At 34.1% G+C, this 20055-nt stretch overlaps 1 protein-coding gene across 2 annotated transcripts; it reads right to left on the bottom strand.

The window, feature by feature from the left end:
- Positions 1-3988: 3988 nt before the first annotated feature.
- Positions 3989-18519, bottom strand: LOC131030244 (uncharacterized membrane protein At1g16860). 2 transcript variants are annotated; one of them, XM_057960971.2, is made up of 5 exons: positions 18133-18519; positions 16939-17972; positions 8188-8343; positions 5003-5214; positions 3989-4785 (listed from the first exon to the last, which is right to left on the bottom strand). In XM_057960971.2, the coding sequence occupies exons 2-5, from the start codon at positions 17866-17868 to the stop codon at positions 4593-4595; spliced, it is 1491 nt and encodes a 496-aa protein (XP_057816954.1). In that variant the 5' UTR covers positions 17869-17972; positions 18133-18519; the 3' UTR covers positions 3989-4592. The 2 variants fall into 2 exon arrangements, with proteins under 2 accessions (XP_057816954.1, XP_057816953.1); XM_057960970.2 differs by having other exon boundaries at positions 16939-18519.
- Between the last annotated feature and the right edge of the window lie 1536 nt (positions 18520-20055).

Raw genomic sequence — 20055 nt, 5'->3', positions numbered from 1 at the left:
TCTTCATAAAATATAGATGATGGATATCATCTTCAATGTCTCAAACTTGACTTCGCTTCTACTCCAATGCTTGATGAAAGATTGATTGCTTGCTCACTTGAATTTGTTAAAGTGTAATTGTGATCTTGAATGAGGTTAAGTTTAAAATGAGAGGGGTAGACCTCCTTTTATACTTGCTTGTCAAAAAACAAATTGAATTTTTGACACAAGTTGTAACGAGATCTAGGTCCCCGCTAAAATTATTTGACAGTTATGAGGCCCCAAATTAGGCCCTTTTTTAGAGGATTGTGGTGTTGGGTGCCATGGTCCTAGATATCAAGGCTCCAAGTTTGGGGGGAGATTGTGCAGGTAGTGAAAAAGTATGTTTGATAGGTGGTGTGAGCAATATCAATACTTCAGTTAGGCCTCGAAAGTTGAAGGGCCAAAGTGAGGTCCAAGTGAGGACAAAATTGTAAGCAAGTACAATTTTAGACACTATAGTAGTGAAGGAAATTTTATTTTGAAATTCTTAGTGAGTAATACATGAGAAGTTTTTTTTGTTTCTTACCCTCACATTTTCTTACTTCCTAGGCATAACATAATTATATCTAAAATTGATCCTACCTACTCTAAGCATGTTGTCAGTTTAATCATTTAAAGAGTATTGGTATTGATCTCTCAAATAAATAAAAGCATTTCCTCTACCAAATGTGCTAACATATTCAACATCATGGGAATCATGGGTAGATCACTTATATTTTATCTTTTTAGTGACCTTATTATTTCTTTGTTTTAGCTAAAATATCTCGTCAATCACCTCTGGGTATTCTTCCACCTTACATAACTAACTTATCTAATTTGCACACCAAATCTAGGTTTGATACTAAAACAAAGTCTCCACGCTCCAAGTGAGAGATACACTTTCTTTATTAGTGAATATCTTTTAAACTAAATCATAAGGAATTTTATCTTCCTAAATACACCAAAAATTTATTAACCAAATTCTCGAAAATATGAGCTTACTCAAATCCTCCATAAGAATGGTGGTAATTTATGTGTATTAGCTTATGGTTTAACAAATTTTTCAAACTCAAATCCTTTCGCTAGAACTAGAAATCCGGTTGCAAAGGTTTTCAATACATGCACAAGGTTCACACTTCATCAATAATGGTTAAAACATTCATCCCTAGTAATTGTGCCAATTTTTCAGTGGTCTAATATCCCAAATCCCTTCCCAACTACCAAGAGTATCAAGTTTGGGAGAGGGACCACACACTTATGGTCAAGTTTGAGTAACTAAGTACCAATTATTGAGGTGGGTAGATCCTCTTTCACTTATGGCTATATTATTCCAAGGTGAGCTTCCCTAAGGTGTTGTATTTGATTAAATGGTAATATATAAATAATTTTTGTTTTGCAAACCATACCCACTACATAATGTAGCCCTATTTTGGTTTTCATGATGTCTCTCTATGCTTGTTGACTATACAAGGTCAAGCACCTTTACTTAGATAAATTAAATATTATTATTGATTTTTTTAACTTTTTAGTATGACAATCCCTTTTACTATTATATGCTCTCAAACATGAAGGTTGTAAAGCACTAAAACAACAAAGGCAAAATAATAGAAATTCTTAGTTTATTTTTCTATGTTGGAATGATGCACTATAGAGAAAACAAAAGACTAGTTCATATATCCAATTGAGCATAAAGTTATCAATTTTACTCGAAAGATGAAACAATAGAAACCAAATGTCATAATATAATGAATTTCCCACAAAAGGACTATATCAAATAAAATATCAATCAATCAAGGTTCTATACATATGTTTTGAAATATATTTTTGAATTGCAAAGTATAAAATTAGAAATCATTAATAACCCTTAAATAACATGAATATGTCCATTATCATTAAAAAGATATTTTTAAATATTTTAGAATCTTCTATTAGATGAAATAATGATGAATACATATAGGAATAAACATACTACACCTAGAGACACTCATTCAATTTCAAATCTACACATTATATACATTCTTTAAAATTTATAATTAATTTCCTATAAAACTTGAGTAAACCCACATTTATACAATACCAAGATTTTGATACCCAAAATTAAAACTTGAGACCTTAAGGCTTCATATGAAAAAATTTATCGTCTACTATGTCGATGCTCTTATCTCTATTTGTCCATCCCCTTTTGCAAGTAAATTTGCTGGCCTCAAATACACCATTAGTACATTGTCGCCAACTAAAAAAATGGTGCAAAAATTAACATTAAATCGCAAGTCCTCTAAAGGATATAGTATAGAGGACCTCATATCTCTTGGGTTCTCCTGCTCTTTAAATCGTGTCCAAATGTGCATGAATGTACCCTAAAGGTATGGAAGAATGCTTCTCTAGAATTTTATGATGTCTTTAGCAATAATGGTGATTAGAATATAAGTGCCTAATGTCATAAAATGCCCACAAAATGTATATAAATGGCCTTCAAAATGGAACGTACCATAGATCCGAGTAGATGAGATAACCTGAAGATTGATGAAATATGTGAAATAGTATGGAAGCGCATTAAGGTTCAATCTACCACTTACCAATTTTGGGGGTCTAAGAGGGACATTAGAATGAGCATTGAGGGTTGATAGTGAGGGTTGATGGTTAGGTTCAAATAAGGTTCAAAAATCAAGAGTGACTTGGTAAATAAGAAATATTTAAGATACATTTAAGAACCAAGACAAGGTTGCAAGATAAGACTAGAAGTTTGTACAAGATCTAAAGGCGCAAGGTTCCTCTAGGTGTCTAAGGTCTCAAGGAAGATATATATAAAGGGATGGATCTTGGGAAAGAACATAAACACGAAATCTAGATATAACAATATAAAGGAAACCGAGTCTCAAGATAGACTAAACACTAAGGACTTTGTGCTAGTGTTCGAGGTTTATCAACAAACACAAAACCCAAATAAGTACAAAGAGGAAGATAGAGAAATGGAGCATGTAACACACTTGGTGTCAAGGTCCAAAGTTCCCACATGCTAAGGCAAAATAAGGAAAAAGGGAGAAATAAGAAAATGAGTAGGTTAAATCCCAATAAGTAAGCTGAAATAAGGATTGAGAAGTGGCCACTATCACAAGCCAATTTATCTATAAAGAAACAAAAAAAAAAGATAACAAATTGGCACAAAAGCAACGTGGTCCTTACAAGGTTTTTCAAAAGGAGTTTTTTCAAAAGGAGTTGCCTCAATCCATATGATTACATCTAATATCTCATGGATCTTTGTTTGAAAAAAGTAACTATTAATAAAATTTCTATTTATAAAGAAATAAAGATCATTTTGAAACTTCAAATTATTTAGGTAAGAATTAAGAGGTGGGTTAAAATGGGTGTTTTAGTTGTTCTATTATCACACATAGTTTATGGTAGAATAAAATATATATAATTATTAGTTGAGCATACATCATTCCAAGTCCCAAACATATTTCTACTAAATTTTAAACATTTAAACTTACTTTATGACTTACTAGTATGTACTAGCATCTTATCATTATGAAACTCAATCACCTAGTGTGTACTAGCAGCATCTTGCCATAATGAAACTTGATCATCTTTGAGAAAACTTTGCCTTTTTTTGTCCTATTTTTTTAACCTCTTCTCGAATGAGAACCCTAATTAATCCCTATTTGCATAACAATGAACGTATAAATTATTATTTTTTACTTTATAGAATTCTGTAGTGAAAGAGAGTTATCATGATACATTCTCTTCATAAAGGTCCAAAAAAAATTCAAAAATTACATTAATATTCTTAATATAAATGTTATTTTTTAATATTATCAGGTAAGGATGTTTGTCACAACTTTCAACAAAATGCAATTTTTTTATTATTATTTTTCTCGATAAATTCAACAAAATGAAAGATTTTAAAATTTAAAATAAGATACTCAATATCTTCTAAGTCAGTTCCAAATTAATCCAAAAAGGTGCAAATTCACCATAAAAAAATAGAAACAATTCAAATGGTGGGGTACTATTTCCATATGTTATCGCAAAAGGCATTAAAGCCATAAAGTTCACGCACCTAGTAACAATAGCACGCATCCTGAACATCGAAAGATGGAATCTTTACAAACTTGGAAATCATACGATTTCACCAAAATTATCATTACAAATACATAGTACTTTAATGTCTAGAGACTAACAAGCCACTAAATCAATACATTATCGCTATACTGCAAATTAATAGAATGAACTAAAAACCTTTTTAGTGGAGAGGAGACTTTCACTCAAATGCCGTGCTCAACAAAGTAGTGAGCACATTTACCTTTGGGGAAACAGCACTGCCTGTAGAATTTAATGATCACATTTTTTAGTTCTTCCAGACAATAGATTTTTAGTAGGTTCCAAAGCTTGGTTTTGTGCTCTATTGTCATGGAATATCTTCTCCAATCCCTGAAATTATGCAAGAATACATCTAGACCCAGCTTCACAAATGGAAAAAGAATCCTGGTAAAATTCTTTGGTCAATAGTAAAAAATAATGGAGGCCTACTTAAAATTACAAAGACCAAAAACATATTGTATCAATCTCCAACATTTTCCAGCAGTCACTTATCAAAGTGGTATTCCATCAAACTTTGAGGTTTCATTACATGCTATAACTAAGCCTTCAACATTTCCTGGCAAGAGGAACTTTCCCCATCTGCAACCAGTGGATACCCGCTCACGAGGAGGAACTATCATGAGAACATTCTCATGGCGCTGAACCATACCCATGACAGTCACTGTACTTCCTTCCTTGATGTACCTGAAGTGATGCATAAAGATTCAATTTTTATGGCATTACTCAGCCCACTCAAACTGACCCAGAATAGGTGATCATTTTTTATATTGATCTCTAGTACAAAGAAAAAGAAAATTATTACTCCGTAAACTTGCCTCCTATAATTACTTAGGGTAAATAATGAAAGAATCAAGAAATTAATCTAGAGATTGTATATAATATAGTCACAAAATATCCTCACCCCTCCTTCAGTCGCATTTCACGATCATCACTTGAAAGATTTCTTTCACCCAGCCAACGAACAAAATCATTGGGTAGATCTTTATTCCTTGGACCTATGTCAACAACAGAGCTTTCTTCAACACAGGGAGTGACCCGTGCACCATAACCAGCCTTAACCAAAGCTCTCAAACCAGATTGAAAATCTGAGATGTAGAATTCTGCTACATGCCTCTGTTGAAGAAATGTTACCATTAAGGATGATAGCGACACCAGCAAATAAAATAATCAATCTACCCTTAGCAAATGCAAGTTCCAATAAATGCACCATAAATCCTGTTACAAGGCAATGTTTGCAAGATTGCAAAGCTAAGGAAGCACCATAAAGAGCTACAAACTCAGTGAAAAGTTTGATTTAAGTTAGAATCCCTGAAATCAGAATAGTTGCAAGCCACAACCATCATGTTTAGTTACATTAATCAGCAAAATTGGATTTCCTTTGCGTACTTGATATCATGCACACAAACTTAACAAAGCAAATGAACTTACATTTATGGCTAAATATTAAGTGCTTGCTGGGATGTGTTTTTATCTTTTAACAGTTTAACTGTTGTGTCTGCTTGAAGGACACGTTTCAGGTATTTCACATCTAAAGAAGAATATAAAATTTGTCTAGTCAAACTAATCTATTTGTTTGTCCAAAAAATGATATTTGGCTGAAGTTTGTCAAGACATAAACTAATCTTTGTGCACAATTCTTAAGTTTCAATAGACTGGAAGCACAAGTGGGATAATAGCTTTTTAAACCACAACCGTAAAGGAATCAAGAATTCCATCCAACTAAGAGGTTAATGTCTACTAATAATACCCATTATCCAATTTTCTTCTTTATTTGAATACTAGTTTTACCTCTCCACGTGTATATAAATGTTTCTTGCATTTTCAATTCATTGAGTCATGACTGATAAGTTTATTTCAAATAATCAAACAATTGCAAGTTCTTCTTAGCCTACAGCCTGCTTCTATTGTTCAAGATTAACATTTAAAAGTCTGCCTGAACTTGTTCTGATTTTCTTGCAGTTCATGTTATTCAACCACCTAGATTCTAGCTGAAGAAGATGGGCCTTTGGATATGCAAGCTATTTTCATTATCAATAAGGAATGCACAAAAATATGTGGCAGCATTAGTAGAATCAACAGATGATCAGACCTTCACAGCCTCTGTATATGGGTTAGTGATGTATTATTCACAATTCACAAAGGGATCCAACTTCACTCCAATTTGGATGTGCAAGATATATTCATTATTGACACAGCATGGACAAAATATGATGCGGTCTTACTAAAATCAATAAATTGATAAGACCTAATGCAGCCTCTGTCTGTTGGTCCATATACTATTTCACAATTTGCTACAGAAACCAACATAACTTCAGCTAAAAAAGAAGGATCCAGATAAGGAATAGAAATAGAAAGGTTCTTCACATATTCTAACCTCTTGTTGTGCAACAGCTTAGCTTTATTTTAAAGTGTATGAGATCAAACATAGGCTCTGCACACAATGACAATTTTGGAATCTCAAGTTTAGGCAGGAGCCTCAAAGACCATAAATGCAATTTTGATATAGCCGAAGTCAAATGGCAAATAAAACAAAATACTGCAAAACAGGTGGCAAGAGAACAATTACCAGCTTTGTCCAAAGGGCTATGCTGCAATTGTACATCACACATTAATATGCATAGGCATATTAATTTTGTAATTGAATCTCATATACACAAGCATATTATCTTCTTTAACTACCCACAATCTTCTATCATCACCATTGAGCTTCCTAGCCAAATTTTTCTTGTTTCTTCCATAAACTGCTTGTCAATCATAGTTACAACGGTCCTCTGCCTCTCATCGTTATCCATTGAAATGTGCAAATAACAGTCCTCCAAACTCTCATCATTATCCATTGAAATGTGCAGGTATTTCAAGTTTGTGATTCACTGATCCCTAGGTTTGCACATTAGTCGGTTGGAGAGCCTCTGGTTCAGTTGTTTGGTTATTTTGAGAGTGAACTAGATTTATTTCTTGGCTGTTAACTTAGATTAGACTGCATTTTGCATGCACCCCAAGCACTTAACCTTGGCAATACATACGGATCAAACACCCTAAAAGGCAGGTTTGCAACCACAACAAATATAGGCTAAAAAGGATGGCATAGAAAAGCTAGATCCTGAAAACAACTGCTCCTGGACAATGTCACAGTTATTTGTGATAGCAGCAAAACAATAATGTATCTTCTCATATGTCTGAAAGTGAAGCAAATGTAGTGGTTTTTGAACCTAAACAAACACTCCTTGGCTATGCTTCATCCAATTCAGAAATGTTGCTCGCTCATACACCACCATCAAGCCCACATGGCCTATTTTTTACAATTCAATCATTTGTATTGTATAATGAAACCATTCGTTTACTTGACTATTGATGTTAGTCCTTGGTGTCCCAATGCACGCACCAATAATTTTCAACTATTGAATGCAATCATGGTAAAGAGTGATGAATCTACCCAAACTCTACCACGTAATATAGCTCAGTTCTTACCATATAACCTCCCAAGGATATTTGAGATTCCTTCTTGGTGGGGAAAAGGTCACAACAAAAGGCCATGAGGATAAAATGGTTTTTATAAAACTGGATGAATTCTAGGAAAAGCTTCACGAATATAAATTAAAGAACATGACACCCTCTCCCAATCCAGCAAGAGGGTATAAACACGTCACTACAAAATTTGTCACAAGTAACATTCCAAAGCTTCATGTTTGTCCAGACTACTTGACGTAGGTGTTGCTTTGTGCTCTCTGTCTACTTTTGCAGTATAAAGGTCTATCACAACATAAGTTTTAGGCGTAATGCCCCTTCTCATGTATATAGTAACATCAAAAACTTACCAGAGCGTGCAAGGTTTTAAGAATAATTCTAAGATAATTTATGGAGGCAAACAAAGCTTACTCTATAGTTATATGACTAGAAAACATTCGGTAAGTTGACTAACAAGCTTATTTCACCTGTACATAATGTTTCAAGACTTACAGAAGTGGGAAAGAAGTTCACCTTCAAGCCTGCACCTCTATGATATGTAGGGTGGAAATTTTTATATCATATAGAATATTTATTCCAACAGAAAATTAGGGCTACAAGCCAAATCAACTATAGTTTTACCTCTAGGTACCTCAAACCCCATGTAAAGAGGCGATGCCCCACCCTGGCAGGCTTTGATTTCCATCCTCTATACTCATAAAGGCCTGTGGATGCATAAATACAGCGATTAACCCTCTGATATGATGTCTCTAAAGGTACACTTCCACAAGTGACGACCTGCAAAACAGTAAGAAGAATCATAAAACCAAAAGATGGAGAAAATTTGAGTCGTATGAAAAAGAGTCGGAAAAGCTTCTCCAATGTAATTTTGATACTAATAAATTCTCAGAACTGCACAAATCATTAACAGCAGAAACATAGTTCAAGATTGCTGACATAAAAGACATAATCATAAACAAAATGAGATTGTTTGTTAGAGGATATCAAAGAAAGAATATAGATTGGAAAAAGCAACAGCCAAGGATAAGTAACAATCCAAGAGAAACCATCTTTCATAACTTCTATTTTGGTGGTAAATTAGTGATCATTTTAATACAAAAATGCAATGATTAATGTGCCAATGCTCTCAAATGTGTCAGATATGCAGTCACAAGATGTAGAAAGGGTACAATTTAGAAAGAAGACCAGTATACTGGACAAATAAAACAATCACCATAAAACAAAATGAAAAGCACATTATCACAAGCTTTGACTATAAAAATTTAATCAACTGTAAGCTTCATAAGCAGGCTTGTTTGGACGTACAAATTAATGTAAAAAATGAAATAGTTATATTTAATGCATCTGCAAAACATAAGCAGACAATTAAAGACTTTTAAACTTCCATAGTCAAACATAATATCATGTATCTGGATGACACTACTGTTTTTATTTTGACCTTTGTCAAGACTGATGTTTTTAAATTGACATTTCAAGTCTCTTTCAAGATCCCCTCTTCAAGGAAATTACAAGATCAATAATAAGCAGACAGTTTGATCTAAACCGAAGTAATGTTAAAATGAAACAATGACATAGCCAAATCAGTGAAGCATGGCTGACACAAATAGAGGATAGTCATATATCATTTTGGAAATATCTGCCATAATGCACCTAGAACAAACATATTTTTGTTTAGTACAAATACAATTCCTTCCAGTTCAATATAAGATCAAAGTGAGACAACACTATTTCTCAACATTCATTGGAAACGTGCATGATTCAAAATACAGGCAAAAAGCTTGTAGAAAGATCATATTCTATTACTTAACTTCTTTCTCCTCTCCCTTCGTTTTGCATGATTACTTATAATGTTTTGCATACAATGCCCTTGCTAGCTACAGCATTCACCTATAGGCTATAACATCAACTAGAATTTAGAAACACAAAGATGTTGCACTGGGAATTTATCCACAATATGAACAATGATGATAAAATAAAACCTTGTTTGGCATTTTTAGGAAACGATGGCCTTGAAATTTTGGAACATGTGGAATTTATTTTGGCATGTCACAAAATTATAGCCCTGTAAAGGATAATATGCTAGATGTGCTTGCAGAGCTTTGAGAGATGCCCCATACGAGAGGCACGACAACAGAGTAGTTCAAACTAAGTATTTGCAGAGGAAGTGCTGCTAGGTTGTGTAATATCAACAAAGAAAGAATACAAAAAAGTTATATTATATTGAACACCATAAAAAAGAACTGAAAAATAACAGAAACCCAGATCACAATATATTGGAAAATTCCCTCAAACCCAATGTTTTTAAAAACTTCAAAAAGTAGAAGCATCATAAGTCAAGGCACATTGGGATACAATACCAGCAGGAGAAAGAGACTAATTCATCCAGAACCACCCTCGGAATTTTATTTGTGCAAGTTGAAACGGTTTAAGTAGTCTGTCGTCAATCCTTACCATGCAAACACAGAAAGAAGGGCAAAATAAACAAATACCAAGTTAAGAGTGATAACAAGAGAGAAATGCAGGTGAGACAGTTCTACATTTGAAGAAGCTGATATTCTGTCTTCACCAATAAACGATAAGTGTGAGAATGTAATCACAATATGAAATGCAGATACATCCATAAATCTGTAACAAAGCATACACCACAAGGTAATTCCCAAGGGCCAAAACGATTGGTAATGAAAAAGAGTTTTTGGCATTGAAACTAAACATGGGTTATCCAGGATGGAATGTGAAAAGCAGTAGAGGTACTGAAACTACGCTTGTATAGTTAGAATTCCCTTCACGTCTGACAAAACATTTCTCTGCTAAGCTTTTATGCAGCAACTTGTAATGAGAATAAGCACACCTTACAATCACTGATCTAATGCATGAGATTCTTTCTCCAAACTGCAACAGGAGATAATCAATGTGTAATTGAAAACAGAAAGTACAATTCTAGTACTAGCTTTAGCACCTTGAAAGGTAATAGGAGGATAAGCTTTATAAAGGAGTCATATTGGTGTTATAAATGTACAGAGAAAATAAAAGTCACAAATCACACAAGCATGACCCTTTTATAAAGCCTACTGGCATCACCCTATCACCAAGAAGTGCGGTAGATCATGCATAAAAAGTTACTTAAAATAATTACTATTTACTAATTATCAACATCAAGTTATTGGAACATTCCATAAAACTCAATGTTTTTAAAAACTTCAAAAAGTACAAACATCATAAGTCAAAGCAAATTGGGATACAATACAAGCAGGAAAAAGAGATTCATCCATCCGTAACCACTATCAGACTGGCAGATCTTACCATAATGAAAAATGAGTGCAAGTTGAAATGGTTTAAGTAGTTTGTCATCAATCCTTAGTACCTTACCATACAAACACAGCAAGAAGTACAAGAGAAACCATATGCAAGTTAAGAAAGAACACGAGATAAATGCAGATGAGAATGTTCTACATTTGAAGAAGTTGATATTCTGCCTTCACCAAATAAAAGATAAATGTGGGAATGTAATCAAGATATGAAATGCAGAAGCATCCATCAATCTGTAACAAAGCATACACCACAAGGTAATTCCCAAAATGGAAAGTAATAAAATAGAGTTTTTGGCACTGAAACTAAACATGGGTTATCTAGGATGGAATGTGAAAAGCAGTAGAGTTACAGTAAACTACGCTTGTATGGTTAGGATTCCCTTCACATCTGGCAAAACATTTCTCTGCTAAGATGTTATGCAGCAACTTGTAATGTGAGTAAGCAAACCTTGCAATCATTAATTTAATGCCTGAGATTCTTTCTCAAAACTAATACAGGAGATAATCAGAATGTAATTGAAAACAGTGCATAGAATTCTAGTACTAGCTTTTGCACCTTGAAAGGTAAATAGGATGAGACTGATAAACCTTATAAAGGAGTCATATTGGGGTTATAAATGTACAGAGGAAAATGAAAGTCACAAATCACACCAGCGTGACCCTTTTATAAAGCTCATGCATAAAAAGTTACGTAAAAATAATAATTAAAATAATTACTAATTAACAACAAGTTATTTTAAAATGTACTTGATTTTCCAAATCCAAATGATTCTTGTCAATCCGAATGGCGGTTTCATCATACTGGGGCTGTATTAGAAGTGGCATACAGAAAGAGATTCTCGTCTTCCATCAGCTCATGGGAAACTGGTCATAATTTTGTGTGCCCAAATATTGACCCCTAGATAGTTTGCCATTTATACCACAGTTAGTTGAGATGCATGTTGTTCTTGGTGCAACATCTCTTATTTTTAAAAATGACAATTTAGTGGGATTAAGTTTAACTTCATGAAAATATATTGCAAAGGGCTCACTAATAACTGCAGAATCATACACCCATCTAAAATGCAGAGCAAATTAAGAATGGAAAAAAGGTATCAGGAACTATAGCTTTACAACACAAAATTTATATCAGTTTGCGACATTTTCAGTAATATATATCATTCAGGGTTAAGAAACAGATAAGTGAGGGCAACGGAAGCTTCAAAGTACTTGTAAACCAATTACCAAAACAGAAGATGTGTAGTTCAATAATGTGAATAGGATAAAGATGAGTGAACCATTTCAATTTGCCTCATGCTAACGTAAATGTTTGGCCTCAAGTACTTGGAAAGAATCTCTTGCATCTTCAAATAAATACTATCCAGTTCGCTATTAAGTAAAAATGAAAGTCAATCATGTTGCTAGTCATCCAACTTTGCTCTGTGTAAAAACAATTTCAACTAAATTTTCTGTAGATCATGGGATGAAAACTGAAATTAATGGTTATGCAAAGTACAGATTCCATTAGAAATAGATTTTTTATGGAGAGAAGCTAATCTTTCATGCATTAGTTAATCAAATTTGCTTCAATAGTAGATCCAATCATACACCAAAATTGAAAATATATAATATGTGAAAGTGTGCTAGGCTAAGTCACCAGGTTCGAATACAAATTCGAAGTTCGACAACTTTGAAATTCGAATGAAGTTCGATGCGGGAAAAATTTGAAATGTATAAAATTCGAATTAAGTTTGCCATATGTAATTTTTAAATTGTTTTAATAAATATATGTAATATATCTATAAAATTGCCTAAATAGTTTAACATTGATAAATAGATTTGAAATCGTAACAAAAAGATGACATATTTATAAAATATAAACCATAGGAAACATATGTTAGGGCACGAACGGCAAGCAAAAATTGCAGTCAAAATTCTCCTGCAGGCTGTGACTATCACGGGTCTGCGACTACTCCTGCAGGCCGCAACTCACGACAGACTGAAGATGTATTTAAAAAATATTCACAGAAGAAGGAGGCCAAAAAAAAAATTTTATTTTTTTTTTGAAGTTTGGCGAATTTTGAACTTCAAGGATGAAATTCGGCCAAACCTGGTGACTTAGGTGCTAGGTCATAAGGTAGAACTAAAGTCCAGAATAAAGTCCATCCCTACAGACCCTCTCACATTTGTAAAACAAAACTATGTCCCAATCAGACTTTCAAATATTCTCAAATGGTTTTGATTGCATCCAGCAAATTTTCAAACCAGTCTGTCATGGTTGTGAGACTTTCTGTTTGTGGTTTAAAAATGATGCTTTATTTGATTCCATAATTTTATTTGAAGTGAAAATGAAAAAATTACTATTTGTAAAATGAATCAAAAAATTTATGTGCAAAATGCCAAAGATAGAAAGATAAACTTAAAGAAAAGGATATAAGGGTACCAGTACCAACAGTGTGATGGAAAAAAAAAAGGATTTTAAAAGCTACTAGAATTTACAATCAACATCCAAACCAGTACTGTAGGCAAGCAAATGAAATTTAGCAATCTCAGACTACTAACAAGGCTTGTTTATAACAAATTGTAATAGCTCGAGTAGTGAATATTGTTCCAAATGGATATCAAATCTCAATTCATTAGCTATTAACAAGCACACATGGGCAAATGCCAATTAATGAAAAATTTAGTTAAAAAATCACCATCAAGTGTATCCTGAACAGAACCAAAATTCAAAACATGAATCGGAATCTGCCTCCATCACCTAAGTTGCAGTTAGTTGGTCTATAACATATGCACAAAACTATAGAACAAGAAAGACAACTGCAGAAAACGGGGTTCCTAAAACCTCTTAACAAGTATCTATTTTATCACACTTGAGGAATATAGGCTGTGCGTGCATTTTGAGAATATACCTCAGAATAATTTGATATATTTTCATCTAGCAAATTCATATTTAACTCAGGCATCGTATCAAATTTTAATTCACAACCCAAGTTATGTGCTTGCTTTCTCATTAATCTTTTACCATTTGGCGGTAATTACTACTAATATAGAGGAGACAATAATGTCTATTAAAGTAGTATATTAATACAAAATGAGCACTGTTAATTCCCCAGCTTAAGCTATTGATTGTTGGAACTGTTACAAGACTTAGACAAAACTTTCTGCCACACGAGTAATGCCAAATCTGCAAGATACCAAGGCAGGTTTGCACGATTTAGTAACTCTGGAAACACACCAAGTCTATGGCCAAGACTTGCTACCACACACTACTTTTTTTTAAGAACTTATGGTCTTCAATTTTTAAGTTTAATTTTTTTTGGAGATGGCAACAAATCATTTGGACAATTGAATCAGTATTCAAATCATCAGGTTTTCACACTGCAAAGGTGATGGAGGGGCAGCTAACAATACAAGGATATAAGGTTCTCTTGATTTTCCAGTGAGCAGCAATTTGGAAAGGGTTTTCCTTAGCCAAAAAAGTAAAGACTTCATTTTCAGCAATGGAAAAGCATTAGTAGTTATGATTTCAGGCTTTCTTGGCAGAGTTTTATAATAATCAATAATACAGCAAGCACCTAGGGAAAAATTGCTGCACAAGATAAAGGAGGGAATATAGCAAGAAATCATCACATAGCAATCAAATAGAAAAGTCTTTTTTATTTTTTTAGCAGTACTGAATTGAGGAATAAACTGATCAAACTACCATCTTGCCAAATAATTATTCATGATGCAACACCATGCCCTGATGCCTCTCTTCTTTTCTTATTTTGTTAACTCGGGGGTATCCCCACAACCCAGCCCAGCACCCAACCTGCCTCGCCTCTCTTCTTGTAATTGTAATCAAGAGAATGCCAAGGTGGAGGCCAAAGAAAAAAAAGGAAAAAGGAAAACACAAAAGAGAGACATAGGAAGAGTTTACTCTCTTGGGATGGGGCAGTAACTATACATCCGCTAGATATCACTAATGATTCAACTGCACCCACCTCAACTCCATACCCATCTCATTTAAGCTCGCAGAGTGTTTTGATATCTACTTGTGCCCCGTACAACCAGCAGTATTCATATTTTTTGCTTCTAGAAAATACTACAATGCTCAAACTTCACTTGAAGGCAAGAGTTAGATGGAAGCTCTATGAGACCAGCGTAGGCTAGCTGTAGTTATTTTTTTTATTTTTTTTCAGCCACTAATGTTATCATATATTCCATCTTGTAAATGTATGGTTAATAGAATTACTACTTGTAGTGCAGGTTTAAGAGGCCACATAAGCCTAAAACTCTAGGGGGTAGGATACTGAACAATGCCATCAAGGAAGTCACTGCAGAGATAGAATGACATCATACTTCTTGGTCAATTTATAATGCACTGCAATATCAGATCAAGATGGGTGGCCCAATAAAAGATACAATAAATTTTCTTATTTGCCATATCATCACTTGTTTACCAAGCTAGTAGACTAGTACAGAAATCTTGATGACATCTATCTATAAAATGCTCAGATATAGTCTTTAGTTGTTTTACTTAAGAGTCATTTTATTTTACTTAGAACAATTTAAGAATAAATCACGAACATCAATTTCAACCTATTTAAGTTTAATTTTGTTGAAGGTAAAGGTGGACGCATTTTTTAAAGGTGATTACTTATAAATTTATAAAGCCTCTACCAACGTACCTGCTGGGAGACTTATTGTGAACCAGTACACCTCTACTCTAATTATACAGGTCTGGTGTTTTTGGGCAAAACCGATTGTGGACAAGAAACCAATCAGACTTTCTGTACCCACTTTGTCATGAACATAATCTCCATGTAAGCACTTTGTGACTAAAAGTTAAATTTGAAGAAAATGGAAACAAATGTTTCCAGGCCATTAAGCGATTAAATTCGGCTATAACAGTAAAACAGATGGCACAGAAGTTGTCAAGAGAGCAATAGCCATTACAATTGTTTATAATGGTTCCTAATCGAGCACAACCCCTGTTTAGGTTTCATAAAACCCAAAAAAATTATCTGCACCAAAAAAGCTCTCTTACAGAGAAGAGAAATGGAAAAAAAAAAAAGAGAGATTCCTTTGTAATAAATCGATGCAATTTATTTTTCATTAATTAATAAATCAACAAGAATTCTTAAATGAAGAAATTTTCTTACTGTTTAAACGAGTATAGCAGAATATTAACTTTTATTAAGCATAAAAGTCAGAGACACAGACCATCTAGAATAACCTTTATTAGAAATTTTGATGCATGAGAAAATTGTCTATCATCAAGATTTTAATAACCTCCTAATTAAACAATGACGTAATCATAATTTCAAATTGGGGTCCTTGAATAAGCTGTATGATAAAGTGTACACAAATCAAGAACAACTATATACAGTCAATCACATGTCAAAATGGCAAATATTATTAAGAAATAACTAAGAAACACATATTCAACCTGAAACCCACAACAAATGTGCTTAAGCTAAAAATTGGGAATCTCATTGGTGATAGCACCCTGATAGCATTTGCAGATAGAGAAGATATTCAAACTTAACTACAGCAAGATTTGGCAGTCTTCAAAACAAGAAAAGGACAACATTATACCCTCAGCTTGAAATGGTCTTCTAAGAAACCCTAGGGTCTTCCAAGAGCTACATGCCTCCTTTGTTTGGCAATACATGACATTAGATCTTAGTCATCTAGTCTTAAGCAATACATAACAAGTTACAGATGTGATATTTAGGCACACGGAGAACTCTTACTTTTCACAACTGAATGTTGAACCCCATATAATGAAAAAACAAAACTCCAATGTATTTTGAACAAGGAGAGCATTCAGTATTAACTTTCTGTAATACAAAAACAGGATTATTTAATGAGAAAATGATGCCACAACAGTTTTCTTGCTAAAGACATCCAACAAAAATTCAGAATACTAACAGCATGAGATCCTGTACAAAACTAATGCACACACATGGACATGCAATGCAAGGCGATTGAAGAGTACAATGTTGAATATATAGGCAATATTTTCAATGAATGAGATAAATAGAATTGTAAGACAAATGCAGTATTCTTCTCAAAATTTCAAACAATAAAATCTTACCCCACTGACTTTCACATACTGTCCATCTTGTGCAGTCCTTAAATCAGCATCACCATAGGAGGCCATGAAATCAAGGACAGACCTCTTTCCCCAACAAATGTTCCATGTCATCAAAAGAAAAACACAACTGAAGAGCCCCGCGACGACAATTAAAAGTATTGCATTGCGAACAGTGGCCACAATGAACCCTCCTGCAATAAACCCCACTATAAACAAGGGGATAAGAGTCCAGAGCAACACCTTGGGAAAACCTCTTCGGAACGAATAGTCTTCAGCATTGCTGAGATTGCTTACAGCCTGGTTGTGATTCATACTCGCAATCTTTATTGGCATTCCGGAGGGATCCAGAGGGCCAGAAGTCACCTTTTTCAGCGCACCGGATGATGATAAAGGCCCAGACGTAATGAGCCCCGTAGCCGGAAGCAAATTACCGGAATTTGTCCTCACTATGGCAGGAGTGGACGACTGAGGGCCTGAAGTTTTCACATTACCGCTGGAAGGTGCAGATTTAGGGTTTGGTCCAACGGCCATGTCACCACTTCGTGGCCCGGACTGAGACACCTGACGGCTGAGATTGGCGGACTGAGGACCAGATTTCGATCCCTGGTTAGTATTGGTAGCTGGCCGTGAAAGTCCGCCGGGGTTTATGGGCCCCGAAACCCTCGGACCTCCAGCCGATGTAAGAGGACCTGAGTGAGAAGAACTAGACATCTTCTGCAGCGACCCCGATTTCTTCATCTTGTTAGGGTTTTCCACCGGTATGTCAAACATTTTTCCCAGTTCGCCAGATTTCTTGATGTCTCCTCCCGTGTAAGGGACTGCAGTCGAGCTCATCGTCGGTTGCTTGTCCTTGTATTGCTCAGGGCGACCCGAGACATAAAGCCCATTACTGAGCTGATGCGCTAAAACCCTACCACTGTTGTTCGCCATTGATATATTGCTCTCGCGCAGATCCTAATTGTACGTGCTTCTACTTAAGTTGCAAGCACACTGGGGTAAAATGTCGATGAAATTTGTAGATTTTTCAGCGTTTTCTGTTGAAATTTGCAAAGACGACTAAACAAATTTCAGAGACATTTCCGGATTTCAACTGACATTGTGCAGAGGACTGGAAAGCAGAGGCTCAACAGAAAGACGGGACACTCAAATCTAACTAGGGTTTATTCCATAATTTGGAGAGATCGAGAGTCGAACCTGCAGCAACCTGGTGAGAGAAATCAAGATCACTTTTGCACTGCGCAATGAAGTCGTCGTTGTCGAAACGCGCGTGATTTGACGGTGATGGTGACAGAGCCTCGGATTCCCGAGGCAACGGCGCTCATTGGTGTGATCAGCTGTAAAATATCCTCCACACCTTCCAGCGACTCGATCTCTTGACGTCCCTCCTCCTCAAACTCAACATATGAAAAAGCAACACAGGCACACACACAGGCTGTCCATCATTTTCTCGCCGTTATCGGTTTTTTTTTCTCGTTCTTCACTTCCTCTGCTTCACACATCCCACTCTTTTGCTTCTTGCTTGCCTGCCTGCCTACAGCCTGGTGATCACTGGCCGCACCGGTACTCCACTCCCTCTCCACCCGTCATCCCCGGTCACTGTGATAAATGAATTCCGATTCTTACCGGGATTCGGTCAGTGGGGAGTTTGTGCCGTTAACAATATGAGGCGCGGGCGGAGACCCCACTTACTGTACGACACGTCGCACATGACACGTGGGCTTTTCCACCTATTTTGTCGCCGCCACGTCTTCACGATACGGAGTGGTGATTTTTTTTAAATAGTTACATCAGCGCATTTTCCCACGCCTGGCTGGAAAATGTTGGCATATACGTGGAAATTTAACGTTGTTTAATTTGGGTAAATGGGCGTTATATAACGGTGCAATAGAGGACATACAAGTTAGAATCTAACTCTCCAAGTTTCTGTCTACTGTACTTGTAACTTTTTTTCTGACAAATCATAGTATCTTCTCTCCAATTTTTACGTCACGCATTCTATAAAGGAGGTCACCATTTTCGATTTCAAAAAATGTTTTACCCATTTCTTTTTTTTTAGATGTTTTTTTTTTTAATTATTAATTTATATTTTTTTTAAGTTTTCTGTAATTATAATTGTGTTGAATCTGTTTTATTATATCAGAAGTGTCTTTGTCATAAAGTATTTTTGTACTGGTCCTTTTATTTTTAAAATTATATATGGGTTGAATCTATTTTACTTCTTTAACATAATTAAATTATAATAAGAAAATTATTATTCTAGTCATTATATTACATTGATTATGATATGATAAGTATATATTCAAATTAGACGTGGTCTCTAATTGAAAAGAGAAACCATTTTATCAAAATTATTTAAGGAATAAATCTAATCCACTCTTCAACCTTTTCATTTCACATAGCTATCATAAATTTACTTGAAAATATTTTTAACAATTTTCATATAAACAAATAATAAAACTAGAAATATTTACATACATCTAGAGGTTTTGGATCACACTCTCTGATCTACCATGGGAATGTCATCAGAATGTCAACTCTCTAACATCTAGATGGTGTGATCCAACAAGTAAAATCTAAGAAATAAACTAACCCAATTAATCTAAAAGCGGTATTTTACTTTAATTATTATATATTTACTTGAAAATAATTTTTAACAATTTTTTTTTAAATTGTTTATTTTACTTTTAGAATATTAAAAAAATTAACAATAATATGAATATTAGTCTATTTCATAATCTATCTTTAAAAAGAAGAGAAAATGTGTATTTAATATAATTAATTATAATTATGTAAGTTATTTTTTATAAATATATTAAAAATATTAAAAATTTATTTTAATCAATTATTTTATTAAAATAATATAAATTTAATTCATAGAAATATCATTTATCTGTAATATTTATTATATTTAGAGGCATTTTTTCTTTATTATTTTTTAAATAGATACAATAATATTATTTAATTGATTTGTAATTTGTATTATATAGAGAGACTTTTTATGTTTGTTATCTTTTAAATCTATTAAAGATAGCAAATATATTATTTTAAGTTTTTCATCTTTATTATTAACAATTACATTGTTAGAATCCTAAAATTTCCACAATTTTCTAAATTTGA

This window comes from Cryptomeria japonica, chromosome 6 (genome assembly GCF_030272615.1).
Source record: "Cryptomeria japonica chromosome 6, Sugi_1.0, whole genome shotgun sequence".
In the NCBI taxonomy this organism is placed as follows: Eukaryota; Viridiplantae; Streptophyta; class Pinopsida; order Cupressales; family Cupressaceae; genus Cryptomeria; species Cryptomeria japonica.
Note: the sequence above shows the minus strand (reverse complement) of the source record. Positions and strands in the feature narration are given on the sequence as shown.

What these genes read in the sequence shown, in the direction of transcription:
- LOC131030244 (XM_057960970.2), bottom strand. Translation starts at nt 17,868, where the DNA reads ATGGCGAACAACAGTGGTAGGGTTTTAGCGCATCAGCTCAGTAATGGG. An exon ending in AGTATGTGAAAGTCAGTGGG is followed by an intron (nt 8,344 to 16,938) that starts GTAAGATTTTAT and finishes ACTGTTTTGCAG; the next exon opens with GTCGTCACTTGTGGAAGTGT. An exon ending in GGGGTTTGAGGTACCTAGAG is followed by an intron (nt 5,215 to 8,187) that starts GTAAAACTATAG and finishes TTTCTTCAACAG; the next exon opens with AGGCATGTAGCAGAATTCTA.